Source organism: Elephantulus edwardii, unplaced genomic scaffold (genome assembly GCF_000299155.1).
Source record: "Elephantulus edwardii isolate Elephantulus edwardi_28Jun2011 unplaced genomic scaffold, EleEdw1.0 scaffold00308, whole genome shotgun sequence".
Classification (NCBI taxonomy): domain Eukaryota; kingdom Metazoa; phylum Chordata; class Mammalia; order Macroscelidea; family Macroscelididae; genus Elephantulus; species Elephantulus edwardii.
This window is the reverse complement of record NW_006400058.1, coordinates 1,246,295-1,269,199: the sequence shown is the minus strand read 5'-3', so window position 1 is coordinate 1,269,199 and position 22,905 is coordinate 1,246,295. Positions and strand designations below refer to the sequence as shown.

Genomic DNA, 22,905 nt, shown 5'->3' with positions numbered 1-22,905 from the left:
TAAAAGAAAAGATTCTTTCATTGTTTTACAAACCCTCCCCCAGGTCCCCTCCACCATGCAGCCCTCGCTCTAGTCTCCTGTGATGACAGAAATACCCAGTTCCATCTCTCTTTTAGACGGTTCTCTCCCTCCTCTGCTTCTAAAAATGTCAACTTTATTCTTCCTTTTGATTTTTTTTCACTCTTTGCATTTTCCATTAAAATACTTTTATCTTCTCACGTTGCCCTTTGAAATTTTCAATTCAGCCCTCCCTTCATTTCTTCCGTTCACTTTATCTTCTTTATGATCTAGAGTAAATTTCAGAGTCTCTTCTGACATTCATTTTGGTTTTGTCTTCTTTCCTTGTCTTTAAATGACCCTTTGCTTTCATGTATTACAAGCTTGATGTTAACTCCTAAGTCATCTAGTCTTTGTTCAATATATCAAATCTAATCTTCAGATCATCTCCAAATTCAGGTGAGATATACTCAAGGTCAGAAGAAACTCTAAACTCTAAACTGCACTAGAGAACTGAGAAGTCAAAGTAAATGGAAGAAAGCAGGAAGCTAAGGAGCAATCTTTTGCATCTTTAAAATATTCTGAACAGAAGATTTAAAAGGGCAGCTCAGGGAGATCCAAGATGGCGGTGGAGGCAGAGACAGTGTGGTGAGCTGCAGGAGCAGCGAACCACTTAAAGCAGGGCCATTATCGCCTTCCACAGACTTCGGCTTATTGATAATTGAACACTTAAACAGGTGATGACTGGCCCTCAGTGAAGATCAAGGCTCAACAACAGGAATTCAAGGATTCCCAAGGAGAAATGGGTGAGTCTTGTGGCTCCCAACCCCCCCCTGCAGAGCCCATGCCACACCACACAGCCGCTGCAGCTCCATGAAGCTTTCACAGCCAGAACGAATGGATTCCCTCACCCAGGATGGATGCTGGGCACCGGCCCTCCTCAAGTCTGGTACACCACACTGCTCCAAGGTGGACTTGGTCTGGAGAGAATTCTTGGAGCCAGGATGGCGGCTGTGAGGGAAGCGGGTGCCCTCTGGCCACCCGCACAAGAGGGGCCGTGCACCCGCCAAGCGCCCGTGTGGCGGGGGGGCGCCCCCAACAGCCGCCCGCACTGGGGGCGCCGCGCGCTCCCGCAGGCCTCCAGTGCTGGGGGGGGGGCTTGCCCTGCTGGCCGCCTGCGTAGGAGGTGGGGGATGGGATGCATGCCCGCCATCTGCAGGTTTGGGTTTCCTTGAACAGGCCAAAGAAGATGATTACCTATGCACTGGACAGGCAATGGGTTGCTGAAAGTCACTGTGAGTCTGATGACCTTAACAGTGGCAGCATGCACAAGAGGACCGACATCCTAAATGCACCACATATTTTGTTCTGTTGAATGCTTCTGCCAAAAGATGGTTAGACCCGGGGGGAGTCTGTTCACAATTCTCAGGTTCCCTTTATCGTATATAAAGGGGGAGGGCAGTGACACCTACTTCAAAATATAGTATAAAGTGGCAGTGCTGGAATTGGAAACACTATCCCTGACCACAGAGTCCTCAGTCAGGCGAGGGGACCAGACTGGGGTAGGGGCAATTGGAGGGGGAGTATACCAGCCAGCTCCTGGGGGGTGTTGCCGCGGCCCTCTGCCCGGGCGAGCTGCCCTCAGCCCCCGGCTCAGGGTGAGCCGTCGCGGCCCTCAGGGTGAGCTCCTCAGTCCCCAGGTTGTGCCATCTGACCCCTGGGTGGGGAAGGAGAAAAAAAAAAGAATGCCTAGGGTATCCAATGTTACCTAGGCCACCTTCTGCCACCCTCCCCCCCAGTAAACCTGAAAGCAACACCCTCAAAGCCCTTCTATTTGTAACTCACAAGTTTGTTCTCTCTAGGTTTGCTCCCTTTCCTATAGGAAAAGGAGTTTCCTTAATGAAACTCTTAACTCTGAGTTTTACTCCAGAATTGACCCTGAACCCAGTGCCAGTGACAAAAAGGAAATACAACTGACAGCTAAGGAAGCAAAGGAGGATGGAGCCTCTGGGTTCAACCAGCCATCCCCACAGGACCCACCTGGGAAAACACTTTGCAGTCCAGAGGGGAGCAAATGACAGGAAAAATATCTTCTAACAGAGCAAGAAGGCAAGCAGCTTTAACCTAAGACCACCAGTAAGGTGATAAAGCGCCCTCCCTTCCCCCCTTTACATCTATGCCCCTGTTCAGCATGAAGAAGCCAGAAAGTCGGCATTTAATTCCCAAATCAATAAGACAGTTGGTTTAATTACTATTGGAAATTGCTTGTCATTCCTCTGTAGCATCTAGTCCCCACTGGACCCTCATTATTTCCTTCACCTGCTCCCCCCACCGACCAAACTGTGCAACTCTGCAACTGCATCCTGGCCCATCCTCACCCTTCTGCCCCCCCAACCCTCATCTCCTTGTACCCCCAATATGTTTTTTCCCAATAAAAAATACATACATACATACATACATACATACATACATACATACATACATACATACATACATACATAAAAAAGGGCAGCTCAGGAAGACACTACCAAGTATTATAATGAAATGTGCAAAAGCTGGAATCAGAAAATCAAAAGGGCTGAACTCATTTGGCATTTCTTAAACTGAAGAAACTAAAGAATAACTTCAAGCCTCAAGTTTTAATACTTAAAAGACTCTATGGGCAGAATATTGAATGATCCAGGAAGTATTAAAAGAAAATGGAAGGAGTATACAGAGTCACTGTACTAAAAAGAACTGGCTGACACATGATTAAGAAGCAATGGTGATGAAGGAGGAAGATCAGGCTGCTCTGAAGGATTTGGCAAAAAATAAGGCCCCAGGAATTGACAGCATACCGATTGACATATTTCAACAATCAGATGCGCTTGGACGTGCTCACCAGGTTGTGACAAGAAATCTGGAGGACAACTACCTGGCCAACTGACTGGAAGAAATCAGTATTTACTCCCATTCCCCCCAAAAAAATGACCCAACAGAGTGCGGAAATTATCAAACAATATCACTAATATCACACACAAGCAATATCCTGAAGATTATCCAGAAACGACTGGAACAGTACATTGACAGAGAACTACCAGAAATACAAGCTGGGTTTAGAAGAGGTCATGGCCTAGTGATATTATTGCCAATATCAGATAAATCTTAACAGAAAGCAAAGAATACCAGAGGGATTTCTATCTGTGTTTCATTGACTGTACAAAGGCATTTGGCTGAATGAGTCACAACAAATTGTAGCTAACCTTGAGGAGAATGAGAATCACAGAACACTTTATTGTGGTTATGCGAAGCCTATACTTAGACCAGGAATCTTCCTCCAATCCTGATGCCACACTCCTCCTCATAGGGCCCAGCCTCCGGGATGATCTGTATAAAGACTGAAAAGGTATGGAGATAGGATACATCCCTGGTGTACACTTTTTATTTTGAATGATGCAATGTTTCCTTGCTCTTCTGATGACCACCTTCGGGGCCAGGCATAGGTTTTGCATGAGCCAAATCAAATGTTCTGGGATTCTCACTCTCCTCAAGGTTAGCTAGAATTTGTTGTGATCCACAAAGTCAAATGTCTTCGCATAGTCAATGAAACACAGATAGAAATCCCGCTGGTATTCTTTGCGTTCTGTCAAGATTTATTTGACATTGACAATAATGTCTCTTGTGCCACGACCTCTTATAAGCAACTATTAATCTGCTGTGTAATCATCCCCTTATCTTGTTCTGACTAATGATATTGAACTTCTCAATCATCTTTTTTTCACAGATGTAGCTGGTTTGATTCCTTTGCATTCCATCTGGTGAAGTTCCTGTGTATTGTTGTCATATTATGTTTTTGAAAGTAGTATTACAGTAAGTGGTCTTTGATCTTGCAAAATTCTATCGTAAAATCTCTGGTGTTGTCTTTGTGACCAAGATAATATTTTCCAGTTCTTATTTGTTTCCAACTTTGACATCCCAATCATCAGTAATTGTCAATGTCCCTTTAGTACATGGCTAGTCCGTTTCAGACTGTAGAAGCTGGTAAAAATACTCAATTTTGTCATCCTTAGCATTAATGGTTGGTGTGTAAATTTTAACAATGGTTACATTGTGTTTCTCTGTCATATAGATTTTACCCTATTACTTACATTGCTGTCCTCTACATTTTGAAATGTCAATACTCAAAATAGTCACTACTAATTCATTTCAGGTCATTAATGTTTAGGATATCTTCTCCCATATGATTAACTGCCTCTGAAAACCCACTGGAGGGTCAGCTATGGGTCGGTTCTGACTCGACAGTAAACAACAACAATAATGTTTAGGATATCGATCTTTATTTCATAACTTCTAATTTTCATAAGAATGGAGAAAGAATACAACCCTTCTCAATTTTAAACCATGCAGTGTTCCCATACTCTGTTTGCACAACAGCCTCATGGTCCAGGTATAGGTCTTGCATGAGCATAGTTAAGTGCTCTGTGGGATTCCCATTCTTCTCAACATCAGACACAACTTGTTATGATCCACACAGTCAAATGCCTTTGCAGAGTCAATAAAGCACAAAGAGACATTCTTCTGGTATTCCTTAGTTTCAGCCAGGATCTGTCTAACATCAGCATTGATGTGTGTGTCAGGAAGTGTGGCACAGGAAGTAAGGGCAGCACAGGAATAGAACAGGGTTCAGATCTTTTGTTCATAGATTCACTATGAGTCATATTTGACTCGACAGCAGCTAACAATAACAACAAACAACTTTCATATGTATTTCTGCTGAAAGCAGAGAATACCAGAAAGATGTATGCCTATGTTTCCTACTGTGTGACTCATAAGAACTTATGGGTAACATTGCAAAAATTATAATTCTATACTCTGCTGAAGGAGGGGCAATCTCCTCCTGGGTCGGTTGAATCCAACTCGACAGTACACAATAACAACAACAAAACAAAAAAAAGATAATTTCATCTGGTTTGCTCTTGTGGAACCTGAATATAGTCAAAGAGGTAATTGTTTAACAAGGACAAGATGATGCTGTATGGTTTAAAATCTGGAAATGTGTGTATCAAAATTGTATCATTTCACCAAACTTACTCAACCTGCATGACGAACAAGTAATAAAAATTTTTGAACTATATTAGTAACATGGCATCAGGATCGAAAGATGACTCATTACTAACCTGTGACAGACTGATGACATGATTAAGACTTAGCAACAACCTGCACTATGCAGCTGACACAACCTTGCTTGCTGAAAGTGAGGGGCAAGAGGAGGACCTGATGTGCTTGTTGCAGAAGATCAACGACTACAACCGTCAATGTGCATTGCATCTTAACATCAAGAACACAAACGTTAAAAAAAATAATAAATAAAAAAAAAAAGACAAATGGCCAGTGGACATCATGATAGGTGGAGAAAGGTTTGAAACTGTTAATGATTTCATCTTGCTTAGATCCACAATCAGCACCCTTAGTACCAGCAGTCAGGAGATAAGGAAGTTTATTACTTTGGGCAAGTCTGTTGTCAAGAATCTCTCCAAAATTTTGAAAAGCACTGATGTTTGAAGACAAAGGCCACATTCTTTTCAATTACTTGCTATGCATCTGAGAGTTGGACAATGACTAACGATGACAGAACTGATGCCTCTGAGCTGTGGTACTGGAGAAGATAAGTGAATACCACATGGACTGCCAAAAAAATGATCAAGAATGTCTTGGAAAAGGTGGAGCAGAGTGCTCCTTGGTGGCAAGGATGACAAAGCTTTATCTCTCATACTCTGCACATTTGCTAGAAGAGGCTATTCCTTAGAAAAGGATATCTTGCTTGGAAGGGTGGGGGATCGGCACAAGAGAAGACCCCCCCCCCATTGAGATGGACTGGCATACACATAGTGACTGCAGCAATGGACTCAAGTGTGTTAGAGATGCACATGATAGGACAGGATTATAGGGTCAACATGAGTCATCCTCAACGGCACCTAAGCACAACATACACTCCTACAGCAGCTGAGTGGTGTAGAGGGTTACATGCTGGATTGCTAACTAAAAGGTCAATGGTTCCTACTCACCAGCCATTCTGAGAGGAATATCAGGCAGTCTGCTCCTGCTAAGATTCACCATCTCAGAAACCTAATGGGAGTCACTCCGAATCCTGATTTTCAATGTTCAATTTTACCTTATCCAGTGTTTCCCAATAAAAGATAGGTAGGTTTAGCTATTGGGAGTTCCTGCATGGTGCAAGCAGTCCATACACTTCATTACTAACTAAAATGCTGCTGGCTTGGGTTCACCCTAAGTGCCTCTGAAGAAAAGAGCTGATGATCACTTTCAAAAATCCAACTGCTGTAAACCCAGTGGAACACAATTCTACACCAACACTTTCAGGGTCGCCAAGAAGGAAGCAACAGGATGAACACCGTTATTGTTTATATTTTATTTATTTGTTTATTTTATATATGAAATGACAGTACCTTGTACAGTATTTAATGACATGAAAACTTCAGCCTACCCATCTGAGAATGAGACAGAATATAAGATTCAACAAAAAATAATGTTGTCATTTACTGCAAGACATAGTATTATAGGGTTTTAGTCCACATAATGTTTTAATCCATGTTGTGAATTTGGATAAATGTTATTAAGGCTATATATTGACTTCTTTTATCAGAATGTTTCACTGAGTCCTACTAGGAAGAATTGCCTACAATTTTCAAAAAATGTATTGTCAACCCTCATCTAACTTGAGGAAGCAAGATGAGCCTCAAGAGCCCAGAGTGGACTCCTACGAGGTGACGGTCATACCTACCTCCACTCTCCACCCAGTGGACCAATCCTAACCACAGCCATTCCTCCACAGAACTCTCTACTTTTAAAGTCCATAATCTGTTGCAATAGCCATATAGAATTCACAGACCATACTCATGGAGGAAACAGAGTACAATCTGGGATCAGAATCAACAGACTACAACTAGGAATAGTGATTTCTCTTTTTTAAAAAATCATGGGAACTCTAGAAGGATCCCCTAAGTGGAGCACACCTCCCTCACTAGTTCAGTACAGGACAGGCCTCTCAGCTTCTCCTGGCCCTGCAAACAAGCACACCTTTCCCTCTGCAACTGCACCTTTCCTCTCACCCTCCTCAAGACAGGTCTCTTTATGGCCCCTCAGAACGGGCTCCTATCAGCCCCTTCAGAACCAGCTCTTCTTGGCCTCCTCAGGGCTGATCCTTCTTTGCCATCATCACCAACACTGTGACAGGGCCTCTTCCAGGCCTCTTGCTGTCCTTAGTGTTACAATCCTGGTCCTGGATGGCTCTTTTAAGGAGATTCTTTGCCTCCCCTCACTCTGTTTCATCATTCTTTATTCCTTCTGCTTTTGTCTGTGAAGTTGTCTGCATATATACACAAACTCTTTGTCAGTTTAAAGGGATCTCCCTCCTACCATGGCCATGTACTGACTAATCTCCTCTGCAAGTCACAGACATGTCATGTGCATAGTAGGTTAGACTAATTTATTTGCAGAGTCCCTTAACTAATTCCTGCAAGGTGCACAGAGCCAGGCAAAATGCATCAAATTGTAAGTTGTTAACAGCTTAACCAGAGAATGTCTATCAACCTGGGCCAACAGTATCAAACCTGGACTAGAAAATTGAGTCTAAGTCCTCCAGAAATTCTCAGCTGTTTTTCCAAAGAACTAAGGGACGAGGCCGCATTTGAGGAAGTCTTTCCACCAGAGTGCACCCTCTAACCTTTTCATCTTATACATTTTACCAGTCCAAATAAGTCATGAACAATGAGTCCGTCCACAGGGCAAAGGCCCTAAAGCTGAGATCACTCGGGTGTAGCCCATCACATCTACTGCAGGTGTCTCATCTAATCTGGTCAGGTTCTCAAAATGTCCCCTTGACTTCTCCCTTTCTGGCGGCTGATAAAACCTTACTGAGAGAATGTTGTTTCTTTGCTCCCACTCTTCTAAATTTTCAGCATAGCACAGCCTCATGCGACATTAGGTGTGGACACTTCAATCCAGAAGTGTCTCCCCCCTTAAGTCCTCCAGTTACAACTTCTACAAGGACAGTTTTTACAATCATAATTACCCTTGCGGACAACCCACCTGCACAACTGAATCCTAAAAACAGCTAAGCATCTTCCCCTACCCTCTCTCCCCAGACCCATCAGGAACAGAAGAAATCTATCTTCTGGTGCTGTGCCCTGGTCTCCCTCATTCTGAGTGCAAGCACACTCACAAAAGTGCGCAAGCCAGTCATCTCATGCCTTTATCCCCGTCCTCTTTTAGATGGTCATTGTTTTTGTTTTCCATCAGGCTATATGAGTAACAGGTTATGTTGTTGTGATCATTGAACGACCTATAGCTGACCCCGGGGGAGTTTTCAGACAGTTACATGGGAGGAGACTGCCCCGTTCTCCCACAGAGCTGGATTAAAACTGGCACTTTCAAGATTGCAGCGCAGCTTCTTACCACTAGGCCACCAGAGCTCCAATAGGTAGTAAGAACATATTTTCAAGCTAAAATTAATTGTCCACTTTGAAAGGTTTAGGACTTTTAACCTTACTCCAAAATTCTCTCCGTAACTTGAGCAGGAAATTAACAATAATAAGACATCTTTGATTTCAACCTAAAAAATAATAAGACGTCTTTGACTGATTTCTACCTTCACTCCAACAAAATAGTAGACAAAAAGAACCAAATTCTATACTTTTCCTTAAGATCATACTGGGAGAATAAGAATTAAATCTTTAGAATGTATATTCTTTATAGTGAGCTGGAGAATTAAAGAATGATACACACTCAATGTTTGACTTGTTCATCCAACTCAAATAAGTACTTTGAGAAGACAAGCAAGTTCTTTATTCTGAAGGACCATCTGCCCCAGCTGTAACCCTAAGCAACAGCATTCATAAGCAAAATCCAGCTCAGAGTAAATCATCAAATTGTAGCAATCTATACCAACTCACGGTGTCAAACGTTTCTCTCTTCCCTTTTATCTGGGGTTGGTCATCCATCTCAATGTCTAGTCATCTAAGTCAGGGGGTGCCAGTGTAGGTTCAGGAGTTCAAACAACATCCTGCACTTTAGATTGGCCAGTCCCTTCTCTCCTCCTGAGATACCTGGGGCTAAGTCGATGGATGCAAACAAACTTGTCCAAACTCAATCTGTATCTTCATTAATGCACCTCCAATCCCATTCACAATGTAGACCTAGGTAGTCACCTCAAAAGAGTGAGGTCTCTACTCCCCAACTTTCAAAATTTCCAGTCCTGAAAGATTGTTCTTCTGCAGGGCATTGCCATTCATCATCATTTAACATGAATAACACCCTTGAGATTGTCTAGCACTGTGCCTCATATAAACATCTTTTTATTGATCAAGCTTTCAGTCAATCAAGTCTTCAGTTATCATGGGACTCTTAATCAAAGTTCAGTGGTCTCAAAAATACAAATCTCCTGATCTCACAGGCTTTGGGCATAAGCTCCCTGTACTACTTCACCTTTTTTAGCATATCCCATCAAGTGCTGCCTGATGAGTAGGGTAACACATTGTTACTGATGGTTTTGGTTTCTCCAGGATCCTACTCGCCCACCCATAATACTTAATATTTCTTTCCATCATACATTAAGGTTTGTTTTATGTCACTAAGTAGTAAAAATATTCTTTTAGTCAAACTTATATTCAGATAGACATATAACTTTTTATAAATATTCATTTTTTTAATGCATCTTACCTATTTGTAAGTCTCTGGATGGACTGAACCAGAAGACACTGATCCCAAATAAGTCACCTTGTTTAACCAGCTATGCTTTCACCACAAGTCACCCTAGATACAGTTCTCCTATCCATTGATAGCACATTTCTTACTTTCCTTTTAGCCACTACAGGCAGCAGCAATCAAAATAATCATCTAAGTAACAAGCTTCGCATCCTACACCCATTCATTTTTTCTCTCCCAAAGTCCCACCTTTCCAAGATTTGAGAGCCACTGCAAAGAATTCCACTTCTAATTCCAACTCTGACATGGTAGAAGCAGTAATAGTAGCATTGGAATCTATCTAAATTAAGGGAAAATGATGATGATTCCTATGAAATGAAATCTAGGCAACCTTCACTCTCCTAACTTTTTACCAATTCGAACATCAGCCATGTCTCCCTCTACTCCTCTTCTGAGTTTGAGCATCCACTGTAATGGCCACACAGAACTCATGTACCACAGTGAAAGTCAAGTGGTTGACTAAAGAAGCAGTTGGGTAAAACCTGGGATCAAGATTTGGAAACATAAAGGCAGTCTGAAAAGCTACCCTAAAGTGGAGAGCACACCCCTCCCTACTTTAGAGCAGGCCAGGTCTCTTAGCTCCTCTCAGCCATGCATGTAAGCAGATCCTTCTTTCTGCCACATTCTTTTTTCCTTTTTTTTTTTTTGTACATGTCTTCTCTGTCCTATGCATGGACCTCCTTGCAACCTCACAAACCTCTTTGCCCCCTAAGCAGAGTTCTCTGTCATCAAGCCTTTCTTGTTCTCCCATTGCTCACTTTCCACACGGCTCCTTCCAGGTCTCTGGCCACCTTTAGCTTTAGAGCCCTTCACCTTCACCTATAATACAACTCTTTTAGGTTCCCTGCCTTCTCCCTCTCCACTCTGCTCTTCTTCCTTTTGCTTCTAACTCTTGTCTCAAAACTCTTGCAGAGAGATCAGATAGATATTGACTGCCAACTTAAAGGCATTGTTCCCCACCACCACCAGGTCCACAAACTGAGCAATTCCCTCCCTGTAGGACACAGACACTTCTTTGCACAGTAGGGTATAGGAACTTCATTTGCATAGTCTAATGACCAAACCTTTCAAGGTGCAAAACAATCAAAGGGCAAGTTTTAGCCCACCGCAAGGAAGAAAAATAAAAATCAAACTACAAGTTGATTACAGCTGACGCAGGAAGTGCTCAACAACCTGGACAAAAGTAACAGACTCAAGTGAAGCAGAAAACTAGAGGAAAAACTCACTCCTCAAGATTAAGAGGAGGGAATGGCAAGCTCTTAAATCTGTTTTCCACAGAATCAAGGCAAAAGGCCTCCTAAAATAACTCCTTTAATTTCAATTCCCTGTGTTATGGATGGTGTAAAAGGTTAGGTGCTTGATTACGAAATGAAAGGTTGGTGGTTCAAACCCGCTCAGAGACACCTCAGAAGACAGGCTTCTGAAAGGTCACTGCCTTGTAAAACGTTGGCAGTTGTACTCAACACATAAGAACTGACCATGTGTTGCAATCAATTCAACCACTAACAACAGACACAAAAGAGTCAGGTCTCCATGGAGCTTATTTCCCTGCTGATGCTGATTTAGCACATGTGCATCTTTTTACTTGGTGAAGTCCTGGCCGTTCTGTTACACTTTTTAGTTCTCTCTATTGTGTATACAAATAAAAAAGTTTTTTAGGAAAGTTCCTACCCACCCTTAGAAGGTTCTCTGCCAGATACATTCTGTGTAAATGGTGCTATTTTGAGCATTGGCTGAGATACTGGCCACATTAACCACGTCTCCTCTCCTAGCTGGGCACGGGCTGTTGAAGAACACAGTTCCCCGAAACTTTCATACACATCATTGTGTATGTGTTTCCCCTAGTAGGAGGTAATCCCTCAGAGTTATTAAAGAAAACCCTTATCACACATTCCTCCTCTTTATATAGGTTCTCTCCATGTAGACTCTGGTAAGTTTGAAAATGGGAAAATGTATGTTTCCTTCATCAGTGATCACTGACATGAGAAGACGAGGTTCAACTAAAGCACTCCCCACAGTTCTCACACCTGTTTCTTTCCTATGTGAACTCTCTGATGTGCACAGAATCCTGATTATTGAAACCATTACATTTATACTGGTGAGCAGGGGTATGTGGGAATCTCTCATATAAATTATTAATAATTCATTCATATTTATGAAATGTAGGTCTTCCACTAAAACCTTTTCTACATTCCTCACACTTTTTAGGGTTTATCTCTAGTAAGGACTTTCTGATGAACTTCAAAATGAAAATTCTGATTCTAGCCTTTTCATATTTAAGAGCCTTTCTCTTCTATGGGAACTTCTTTGTGTGTGTGTGTAGACTGTGAGTTCTGACTGAAGCCTTTGTTGTGTTTCATAAAATAATGGATTCTTATGAAACTGAAGATATGAACCCTGACAGAAACTCTTATCACATTTGTATGGCTCCTCTTTAGCAGAGACTGTCTGATGACCTTGAAGATGTATGACCTCCAGCTGAAGCCCTTACCACAAACAACATACTTGGATGGTTTCTCTCCAGTGTAGACTCTCCGGTGGACATGAAGAGATGAAATACAATGGAAGAACTTACCACATGCATCATATCTGAATGGTTTCTCACCACTACAGACTCTCAGATGAACTTCAAGATGTGAGCTTTTAAGTATTTCCCACATATCAAGCGGTTTCTTTTCATTGTAGAATTCACAATAAATATTATGATCTAATATTATGGTCGGATGGTTTCTCTACCATGTGAATTCTCTGATGTGTGTGAAGGTATGGACGTTGGCTGAAGCCCTTACCACAAGTCATACATTTAAATGGTTTCTCTCCAGTATGGATTCGATGATGAATCAGAAGATACGAACTCCGACTGAAGCCCTTAGCACATACACTACATTTAAATGGTTTCTCTCCAGTATGGATTCTCTGATGAGCTTGAAGATGTGAAGTCTGACTGAAGCCCTTCCCACATTCCTTACATTTATAGGGTTTTTCTCCTGTGTGGATCCTCCTGTGAACATAGAGGTGTGAACTCCAATTAAACCTTTTTCCACATTCTTCACACTTAAAAGGTTTCTCAACTGCATGAATTCTCTGATGAATACGAAGACGAGACTTACTAGTGAACCCCTTCAGACACTCATCACATTGATAGGGAGTCTCTGCTGAGTGGATCTGTTGATGACTGCGAAGTGCTGATCGGCCACTGAAGCTTTTCCCACAATCTTCACACTTAAATGGTTTCTCTTCAGTGTGGACTCTTAGATGAGCTTGAAGATGTGAGCTCCAACTGAAGCGTTTCCCACACGTTTCACATTCAAAGGATTTCTTGTCAGTGTACATTCTACAATAAATACTATGGCCTGAGCTATTACTAAGTTTCTGCCCATACTTCTCACAACTACAGGAGTTTTTATCTATGTGAATTAGCTGATGAGCATGAAGAGAAGAACTCTGACAAAAGCCCTTACCACAGTCAGGACATTTGTAGGGCTTCTCCACCATGTGAACTCGTTGATGTGTGTGAAGATAGGACCGCTGCCGGAAACCCTTACCACATGCTAGACATTTAAATGGCTTCTCTCCAGTATGGATTCGCTGATGAACCCGAAGATAAGAACTCCGACTAAAGCCCTTAGCACATATACTACATTTGTATGGTTTCTCTCCACTATGCATTCTTTGATGGGCTTGAAGATGTGAAGTCTGACTGAAGCCCTTGCCACATTCCCCACATTTATAGGGTTTTTCTCCAGTATGGATTCTTCTATGAACGTAAAGATGTGAACTCCAATTAAAGCTCTTCCCACATTCCTCACACTTATAAGGTCTCTCAATTGTGTGGACTCGCTGATGGACTTGGAGACCCGACTTACTGCTGAAACACTTAAGACACTTATCACATTGATAGGGACTCTCTCCGGAGGGGATTTCTTGATGACTGTCAGGTACCGATCCTCCATTGAAATCTTTCCCATAATCCTCACATGCAAGTGGCTCCTCTTCTATGTGGACTCTTTGGTGAGCTTGATAATGTGAGCTCTGCCTGAAGCTCTCTCCACACTCCTTGCATTTAAAGGGTTTCTCTCCACTGTGGATTTGACCATGGACTTCAAGGTCACAGCGCCGATAAAAACGCTTCCCACAGCTATCACATTGGAAAGGCTTCTCTTTCGTACGGAATCTCTGGTGAGTGTGACGAGGGGAACCCTGAGTGAAGCTCTTGCCATATTCGTGGCATGGGGAGGGTTTCTGCCCTGTGAGGACATTCTGATGGGTGGGAACATACACATTCTGACTAAGATCCTTACCGCATTTACAGAGTTTCTCTCCTGCTTGAATACTCTGACGAATGGGAAGAACTGAGCTGTAACTGAGGTCCTTTCCACAGTCACCACAGTCACAGGATTTCTCCCACACATGTGATTTCTGATGAAGTTCAAGGCTGGGGGTGTCACAGAAGCCTATGCCACACTGACGGCATGTATAGGTCTTGCCTTTGTCTATGGTATTAAGTTGACTGAGTGATGACTTCTTTATGAAGTCTTTTCCACAGGGCCCAGAAGCTTTGTCTCTCTGGTGTACTCTGTCCTCCTCATGGTGACGTGAGCTCCAACTGGAGCTGTCAATACACTGATCATATTTACATAGAATTCTTCCCACAGAAATTCGTTCCCATCTATTATGAAGATTATGTGATTCACTCAGATATGTTCTCCCCAAATCTTGGGCTCTCCAACTTGGAAACTTTTGATTTTTAATATTATTGCAGTCATTTCCATCCAGGTTCATTAGGTATCTTTCCTCTTCGAGACCCTCAATAGAAACACCTGCCCAGATCTGACAGGGGAAATCATGTTGTAAACAAGGACTCTTCTCTTGATGCTTTCTCATAGACTCTTGACTTCTAGTTAATTCTCCCACAACTTGTTCCCAGATATGACTGCAGGAAAGCTCTTCATATAAATGGTACCTCAATCTTTGAAGAGTCTCAATCTCATTTTGATGCTTGTCCTCTGTAAGAATAAAGAGAATGTAGAGGTGAGAACATGTTTGGTGTGAAATTCCAAGATTTCACACTTTGGCCACAACAGGAATGTTAATGAAAAAGAAGGCTCACCCTGACCTTACCATCTTATATCCTGTTCATTTTACTTGTTGGTAGAAATAGTTGGTCATCAGGCCCCTATTTACTAAATGTTGAGACTCATTTAGAAGACCTACACAAGCCTGAGATTTGAGATGATAGTAAGGTGTCAGGCAACTTTGAAGCAATAAAGATATCTTGGAAATATTTTACAGAAGAGAAAAGTCACCTTCCTGCCTCTGAATACAGTCAATCAAGAGCTACCATCTCGTCTGTGAAGCAGGTGTAGAGAGACATGGAAACAAATTACCCTAAATGTCTCCTCAAAATCAGGCCTGCATGGTACAATATGTACATTGATTTGTCATCCCCTGTTCAACATGTCCAGGGATAAGTTTACAAATAAGTTCATGAGTTGCCAAGAGCCCTCAAGGAGACAATGGAAGGAAGTCTAATGTCTCCTCAAGGAGATACTTGGAGGGAAGTCTTGGACCATTACTAGTCTATCAGGAGCTCTGGTGGCCTAGTGGGTAGGGAGTTGCACTGCTAACCCCAAAGCTGCACATTTCCAGTTGTTCAAATCCACGAGTGGCTCCACAGAAGAAAAATGATCAATATCCTCCCATGTGACTTACAGACTCCAAAAGCAACGAACTGGTTCTTCTAACTCCATGGTATGAACAGTCTGCCTAGCAGTTTATCATACTCTAGTGGCTGACATGTTGATGTACTGTCATTCCACTAGTAGGCCAAATACACCAAGATCACCCAAGGTGAACAGGTTCAGAGGAGTCTCTAGACTAAGACAGACTTGGAAGAAAGGCTAGCTTTTGAAAATTAAAGCTCACTGCCATCAGGTCAATTTCAACGCATATTGATCCTCCATTGGTTTCTCAAGGCCCTAAATCTTATTAGGAAAAGACTTCCCAGCTTTCTCCTAAGGAGCAGCTGGTGGATTCCAATCATTGGAAATGCACTATATACCATGGGACCTTCACTTTGGAAAATCAGCCAATGAAAATATTATGAACACCACAGATAAAGGTAAATAACCCAACTGAAAAATGGGCACAGGCTATGAACAGACACTTCACCAAAGAAGACATTCAGGTGGCCAACATGCACTTGAAGAAATGCTCAAAATCCCCAGCTCTAAGAGAGATGCAAATCAAAACAACTATAAGATATCATTTCACCCCAGTAAGAATAGCAAAATTTAACAGAACAGCAAGCAACAAATGCTAGTGAGGTTGCAGAGAAACTGGAACCCTTATTCACTGTTGGTGGGAATGTAAAATGATGGAAGGCTGTATGACGCTTTCTCAAAAAGTTTCAAATAGAAATACAATTTGACCCAGCAATTCCACTACTGGGAATATACCATAAAGAAACCATAACTGCCAACCAAGCAGATATATGCACACCCATGTTTATTGCTGCTTCGTTCACAATAGCAAAGAGTTAGAAACAACCCAAGTATCCATCAACAAAAGATGGATAGAGAAAATCTGGTATAGTCACATAATGGAATACTATGCTGCATTGAAAAACAAGGAACTCATGAAATATTATACACAATGGGTAACCCTGGAGGACATTATGCTGAGTGAAATATCTCAGTCACAAAAGGACAAATATTTCATAGGGCCACTGTTGTAAAACAGGACTGACATCGGGGTTGAGGGAAGACTGAGAAAAAGGGAATAAATAACGAATACTGCGTTGAAACAGATGAGGGAGAGAACTATTTAAAAGAGATATAAGATTGGGTATTATTGTCAGGCTGCACAGTGGAGTGGACGTGGGGGTAGGGATTGTATAACAATGACAGAATTTTACTTTTCAGAGAGAAGAGTGAGTTAGGAGGGAGGGGTGGGCAGGGAGAAAAGTGCAACAATGAATGAATGGAAACCCTAAGTCTCTGTAAACTTTCATTAAAATTAATTTAAAAATTTTTTAAAAGAAAATTTTATGGAATGTGACAGCACAGTTGCTTTGGCCATGTCATCTGCAGGGATCAAATAGTAGACAAGGACATTTGATGAAGCAGAGATGGACTGGTCAGTGGCCACAGAAATGGACTCAAGCATGCTGGTGACGGTGATGCTGGCACAGAGCTGGGAAACATTTTGCTGTACATAGGTCACCATGAGTTGGAGCTGCCTTAAGGCACTAAGGCACTTAAGGCCATTAACTAAGGATCTGTAAATGAAATTCTTCTAAGTGCACACCTCAGCTATTCCAGGTGGCAGAAAGTCAGTGTGAGAGTAATGTTCCCTTTGGTTACATCTGCAACATTAAAGCTGTTCAGGGTCAATACACCATATTAGTCAAAGAGTTACATAATCTTCAATCCTTTTAAAGGAGTAGTTTACAAACTTTCAAGCTGTTTTTAAAACTTTCAACATGCCAGAAGAAATGGATTTTATGTTATGAATTGGTACCACGTACATACATATGCCTCCTCAGTTTTCTCATTGCTGTCAAAGCAAAACCCACTCCCAGCTGACTGCAGTGGGCTTCTGAGGCCGTACATCATGGAGGGGACTGGCTCTCTATCATGTCACATGGAGGAGGCTGGCTCTCTATCACACCATGTGGAGGAGGCTGGCTCTCTATCACACTACATGGAGGAGGCTGGCTCTCTATCACACCATGTAGAGGAGGCTGGCTCTCTGTCACTGGAGGAGGCTGGCTCTCTATCATATCACATGGAGGAGGTTGGCTCTCTATCACTGGAGGAGGCTGGCTCTCTATCATGTCACATGGAGGATGCTGGCTATCATATCACATGGAGGAGGCTGGCTCTCTATCACACTACGTGGAGGAGGCTGGCTCTCTATCACATCACATGGAGGAGGCTGGCTCTCTGTCACTGGAGGAGGCTGGCTCTCTATCACGTCACATGGAGGAGGCTGGCTCTCTATCACACCACATGGAGGAGGCTGGTTCTCGCTCACGTCACATGGAGGGGACTGGTTCTCTATCACGTCACATGGAGGAGGCTGGCTCGCTCTCTCCTGCAGAGAGGCCAGTGGCTTTGAACCACTTACAGCGTTTAGGATAACACAGCTCCCAGTGGACTACACCACAGGATTCCCTTCAGCTCCATGACAACTAACAACAACCACCATCAAAGTGAATTTCTCCAGTATTTTCCACTTTCCTACAACTCACTATTACTGACTAGTTCTTGCTTTAACACATGTAATCCTTGTTAAGGAGCTCTGGCATGTTCTATTCCATTCTGTTTTATAAGGAGCTCTGGCTGCTAACCAAAATCATTTACTTTACCATCGGTCTGTGGGAGATAGCTGGGCAGTCTCCTGCCACAAAGATTTCCAGCCTCAGAAATCTGTTGTCATAAGTTGGAAAAGGATTGTCGGCAGTGAGTGGGTTTCTATTTTATTAATTCTTTAGAAAATAAATTCTGATAGGCTTCACTAAATTGATTCACCATCTGCATAGGGGTACAACACAGAGTTGGAAAAAGGGGAGACAAGACCCCAAAGCAATATTGCCCATTCACAGTTCACTGACAAGGACAGAGACACCAGAAGTCTCTTTACTCTGTGGACCACAGGGACTAGGGCACCCGCTACCCCAAGCTCAGCAGAACAAACAGGTATATCTCGAAAAAGGTGCAGCTAACATGCTACTTGGAGGTAAAGATGGCAAAGCTGCATCTTTCACACTCTGGGCATGGAGCTAGAAGAGGCTGTAGATGGTCAGAGAAAGAGAGGAAGATCCTCTATGAGATGGACTGGCAGTGACTATAGCAATGGGCTCACGTGTATCAGATGATGAGGACAGTACAGGATAGGAAAGGATTCAGATTTGTTGTTCATGGGGTTGCACTCAAGTCATACTCGACTCAGTGACAAATAACAACAATAACAAAAAGCCCTTAGTAGGGAGCTCCAGTGGTCTAGTGGTAAGAGGATGTGTTGCTGACCCTAAGGCACATGGTTCAAATCCACCACCTACCCCAAGGAAAAAAAGACGGGCCCTTTCCACCTATTCAATTTACAGCCTCTGAAAACCTGGTAGAGGGTCAGTTTTGAGTGGGTCCCAACTCAGCAGCAGTTAAAGACAACCACAAAGCCCTAAGTGATGGGGATGACAGAACACACTAGACCCTGAATACACAAAAGTGCCCGTCCTCACCCACTGACAGTAGGTTCCTCAAGTTCTCCAGCATCACGTCTCGGTACAGCATCCTCTGGGTGGAGTCCAGCAGGCCCAGCTCCTCCTCGGTAAAGACCACGGCCACGTCCTTGAACGTCACAGCCTCCTGCAACACCAAACACACACAACCTCCTGCTTAAAGTTCAACGCCCCCTAGAAGTGGAGCAGAACTGAGAAGGTAGGCACGGCGAGCGGGAAGAGACTGGATGTTCTGAGGGACTCAAGTCCGTCTCTAACAGAGTCCATGGGTGGAATGAAGGCTTTGTACTTTTTCCTCTCACATACTTTGGACAGGTTATCAGGAGAGGTCAGTCCCTGGAAAAGTGGAGGGTCAGCAGATGAACAGTGTCAGTGGCTGCGTTATCACAGGCTTGAGCACAGCAGACGGAGAGGATGGGGTAGGAGTTTGTCCTGCTGTACAGACTTGCTATGCGTCAGAGATGACATGGTAAAGTCTAACAACAGCAGTAACCTAATGGCTGGTGGCCTGAACCCACCCAGGAGGGCCTCAGAAGAAAGGCCTGGACACCTGCTTCCATAGAGGACACAGCCACGAATACTGTACGGAGAGCTACCCTGCCATACAGGGGCTTGTCAGGAGTGGAACCAACTGAACAAGAGGAAGTGTGACTTCTGTTTCCCCCAGCTTTGTGCCTGCAACATCACTAACGCCACCTATTGATGTACTGCAGTCTTCCAAAAGTACTGCAGCTGGAAAGGGTGGTTGTGGTTAGGTGTGTAGAGTTGAGTACAACTCACAGTGACTTCTGAACCCTGTCCTATCCTGTGCCAGCCTCATCATGCCTGCCTGAAACACGAGAGCCACGGCTGCAGTCACTGTGTCAATTCAGCTCACTGGGGGTGGGGTTTGTGTGTGTGTGTGTGTGTGTGTGTGTGTGTGTGTGTGTGTGATATCTCCTCTCTTTCACCACCCCTCCACCTTTCTTTCCAAGCATGATGTCCCTCTCTAATGAACAGCCTCTCTTAGCCACATGCCCAAAGTTTGTGAGACCAAGATTTGTCATCTTTGCCTCCAAGGAGCATTCTGGCTGTCTTCTCCAAGAAATATCTATTCACTCTTTTGGAAGTCCATGAGATATGCAGTATTCTCCTCCAACATCACAACTCAAAGGCATCAATTCTTCTTCTTTCATCCTTATTCATTGTCCAACTCTCTGATGCACAGCTGGTGACTAAAAAGACCATGGACTGAACAGGTACACCTCGGTCTTCAAACTGACATAACTGCTTCTTAGTAATTTGGAGAGGTCCCTGACACTGGAGAGGTTACTGACAGCAGACTTGCACAAAGTCCCAGGAATTTAATTCCTGAGGGTTGAAGATGTGATTGACTCTGAACTCTCTGCCCCTCCCCTTGTATTAAATTGTTCGTCATGCTCAGTGGCCACTGTGGTCCATCCTGCGTGGGCAGGCAGTGATCTCAGATGCACAGCACACCCACCGCAGCAAGGAGCTCTGCTGGCCTCAGGGGTGAGGCAAGCAGTTTGAACCCACCCACTGCACAGTGGGAGAAATTTCCTCCCCCGTGATTTCTAGCCTCTGAAAACTCACTGGAGGATGTGCGAGGAGTCAGTTCCAACTTGACAGAACACAACAACAAAACAGTGCTAAGTGCAGAGTCAGACTGTCTCGTGTACTACCTGTTGCTGTGTGACCATGGATAAACTAGCCGGTCTCCTACCCTGCAGCACTTCCTTCTTTGTGAGAAGGGCGAGAGGCGGTTCGAAGTGTTAAATTCATGAACACACAGAAAGCTTGCAGGACAATGCTTGACAAATAGTAAATGCTCAATAGATTTTAACTACCATCATCAACACCAAGTGAATAGTGTACTTTACTCATTTAAAGACTACAAAGTATTCGATGCACTTTTATTATTTCAATCGGTCAGTCCTTGCCATCCTGTCTGTACAGACCCCTAGCTGAACATCCAGCAGCTTTTCAAAGGCTGTAAATCACACAAGAGACTGTCTACCTTCCTCTCGTGGAGCAGCTGGTAGATTTGAACCACCCTATAGACTAGGCTGCCAGAGCTTTATGATGTGTAACATGGTTAAACAGGGCAGCGTGGTTTGTTGGTTTTCAGCTGCAGCACTTGGGCATACTTGGGCTTCTAAGCAGGTCGGAGGTTCAAATGCATTAGCCACTCCTTAGAGAAAGTTATGGAGGTCAGTTCCCCTGAATACTAAAGCAAACAAAAAACCATGGAGGCAATTGCAACTCCTATCACCCCTCCAGCTCAGAGCAGAACTGCCCCAGGGAATTTCCAAGGCTGGGGATCTTCACAAAACAGACTGTCACATCCTGCTTCTGCAGGGCGGCAGCTGGGTTTAATTGCTGATCCTTTCTTTGCCAGCAGTCAAAGGCTTCACCACTTGGTCCATAAAGATACCAGCTTTGGGAACTACGAGGAGCCCGTCAAGTGGGCTCTCCCCCACGAGTCAGAATCAACTTGATGTCATTAAGTTTCTGTGTGTAAACAATCCAGTTAGTGGGCATTTATTTCCAGACTGTCTCTAGCACCAACATCTGATTGCTTTCTTTAAGGAAATTTCTCATCAACTCAAACTGTAATAGCAAAGAAAACGTACTTTTAAGTGATAATACATCAGAATCAGATTGTTCTTCAAGAATACCTTCCTCTGGGGAGCTCTGGTGGCCTAGTGGCAAGGAGCTGCAACTACAATCCCAGAGAGGCACGGTTCGAATCCACCAGATCCTCTGCCGAGGAAGGAAGGACAATCTCCTCCTGTACCAGTCAGATCTGATTTGATGGTACACTCACACAAAAATAATAAAATTTTAAAAAAATAAAAAGAATACCTTCCTCCAAAAAGGTTAAAAAAAATCAATTAACTGCCTTACCTTTGGCAAATACATTTCTCATTTTTAAATGTGATAATCAAGTGTAACTATTTGCATCACTCAAGGAGCCTTGAGTTTATTACTTTTTAACATTAAAAAGATTTTAAGTCTTTTTTCATTGTTGCACATTTTCTTCTCCTCTCCCCCCTCCATACACCCAGCCCTCCCCACAATGAAGGACCCTTGATTTTTATGCAAACAAATTTCTCTTGGAAAGTGCAGCAGAATGCTCCTTGGAGGTGAGGACGGCGAGACTTCGTCTCACAAACTGTGAGCACGCCATCAGGAGGGCTCAACCCTAGAGAAGGGTGAAAAAGAAAGACCTTCACCGAGGTGGACAGACCTAGAAGCTACCACACCGGCTCGAGCACATCAATAGTTAAGGCGGCATGGGCCACGCAGGGTTTCCTTCTGCTGTTTGGAGGGTCTCTGTGAGTCAGAACAGGCCCAACGGTACCAACAACAACAATCACACGGGGAATAAATACTGAGAACATAAAACTAGGAAAAACTCCGACAAAAACAAAACAGCACCTCCCCAGCACACTGCAAGCAGGAGCTGAGCTCTGAGAAGTGAGATGCCATGTACCAAACAAGAAAGCTCAACTCACCTGGAGCTTGGTCATTCTCTCCTGCTCTTGGTTTAGCACCCTAGGAAGGCAGACCTAGAGAGAGAGAGAAGTCATGTGATAAAGGGCATGGCTGTCTGTCCCATATGACAACTGCAAGTGACTTTATGGAAGTTATTCCTTCCTCCAGGAAGAGGCAGCCACATAAAACCTGTCAGGTAGAGTGTGGTCTGGGTTCCAGCTATATGAGGCACACTCAGTCAAGAACCTTGCGGAGTGAACGATGCACAGATGTGCCCAGCAATCCTAAGTGTCTCCTTGTAGTTCCCAAAGTAGACATTTACTTCCAGGGAGTGGCAGAAAATGAGAGCGGGCAGGAGGTACTTATGAATTCCAAGGCAAGACTGCCTGGGTTCTTGGTATGAC

The 22,905-nt window shown here is 43.4% G+C and overlaps 1 protein-coding gene across 1 annotated transcript in view; it reads right to left on the bottom strand.

The window, feature by feature from the left end:
- ZNF233 (zinc finger protein 233) overlaps nucleotides 1–22,536 on the bottom strand; it is a 23,510-nt gene extending 974 nt beyond the window's left edge. The window contains exons 1-6 of the mRNA XM_006901111.1: nucleotides 22,522–22,536; nucleotides 19,008–19,130; nucleotides 13,994–14,094; nucleotides 13,758–13,909; nucleotides 13,286–13,673; nucleotides 12,549–12,868 (exon numbers count right to left, since the gene is read on the bottom strand). Of these exons, the coding sequence (XP_006901173.1) occupies nucleotides 12,549–12,868; nucleotides 13,286–13,673; nucleotides 13,758–13,909; nucleotides 13,994–14,094; nucleotides 19,008–19,130; nucleotides 22,522–22,536 (1,099 nt within the window). The remainder of the gene's footprint in view (nucleotides 1–12,548; nucleotides 12,869–13,285; nucleotides 13,674–13,757; nucleotides 13,910–13,993; nucleotides 14,095–19,007; nucleotides 19,131–22,521) is intronic.
- Nucleotides 22,537–22,905: the final 369 nt, after the last annotated feature.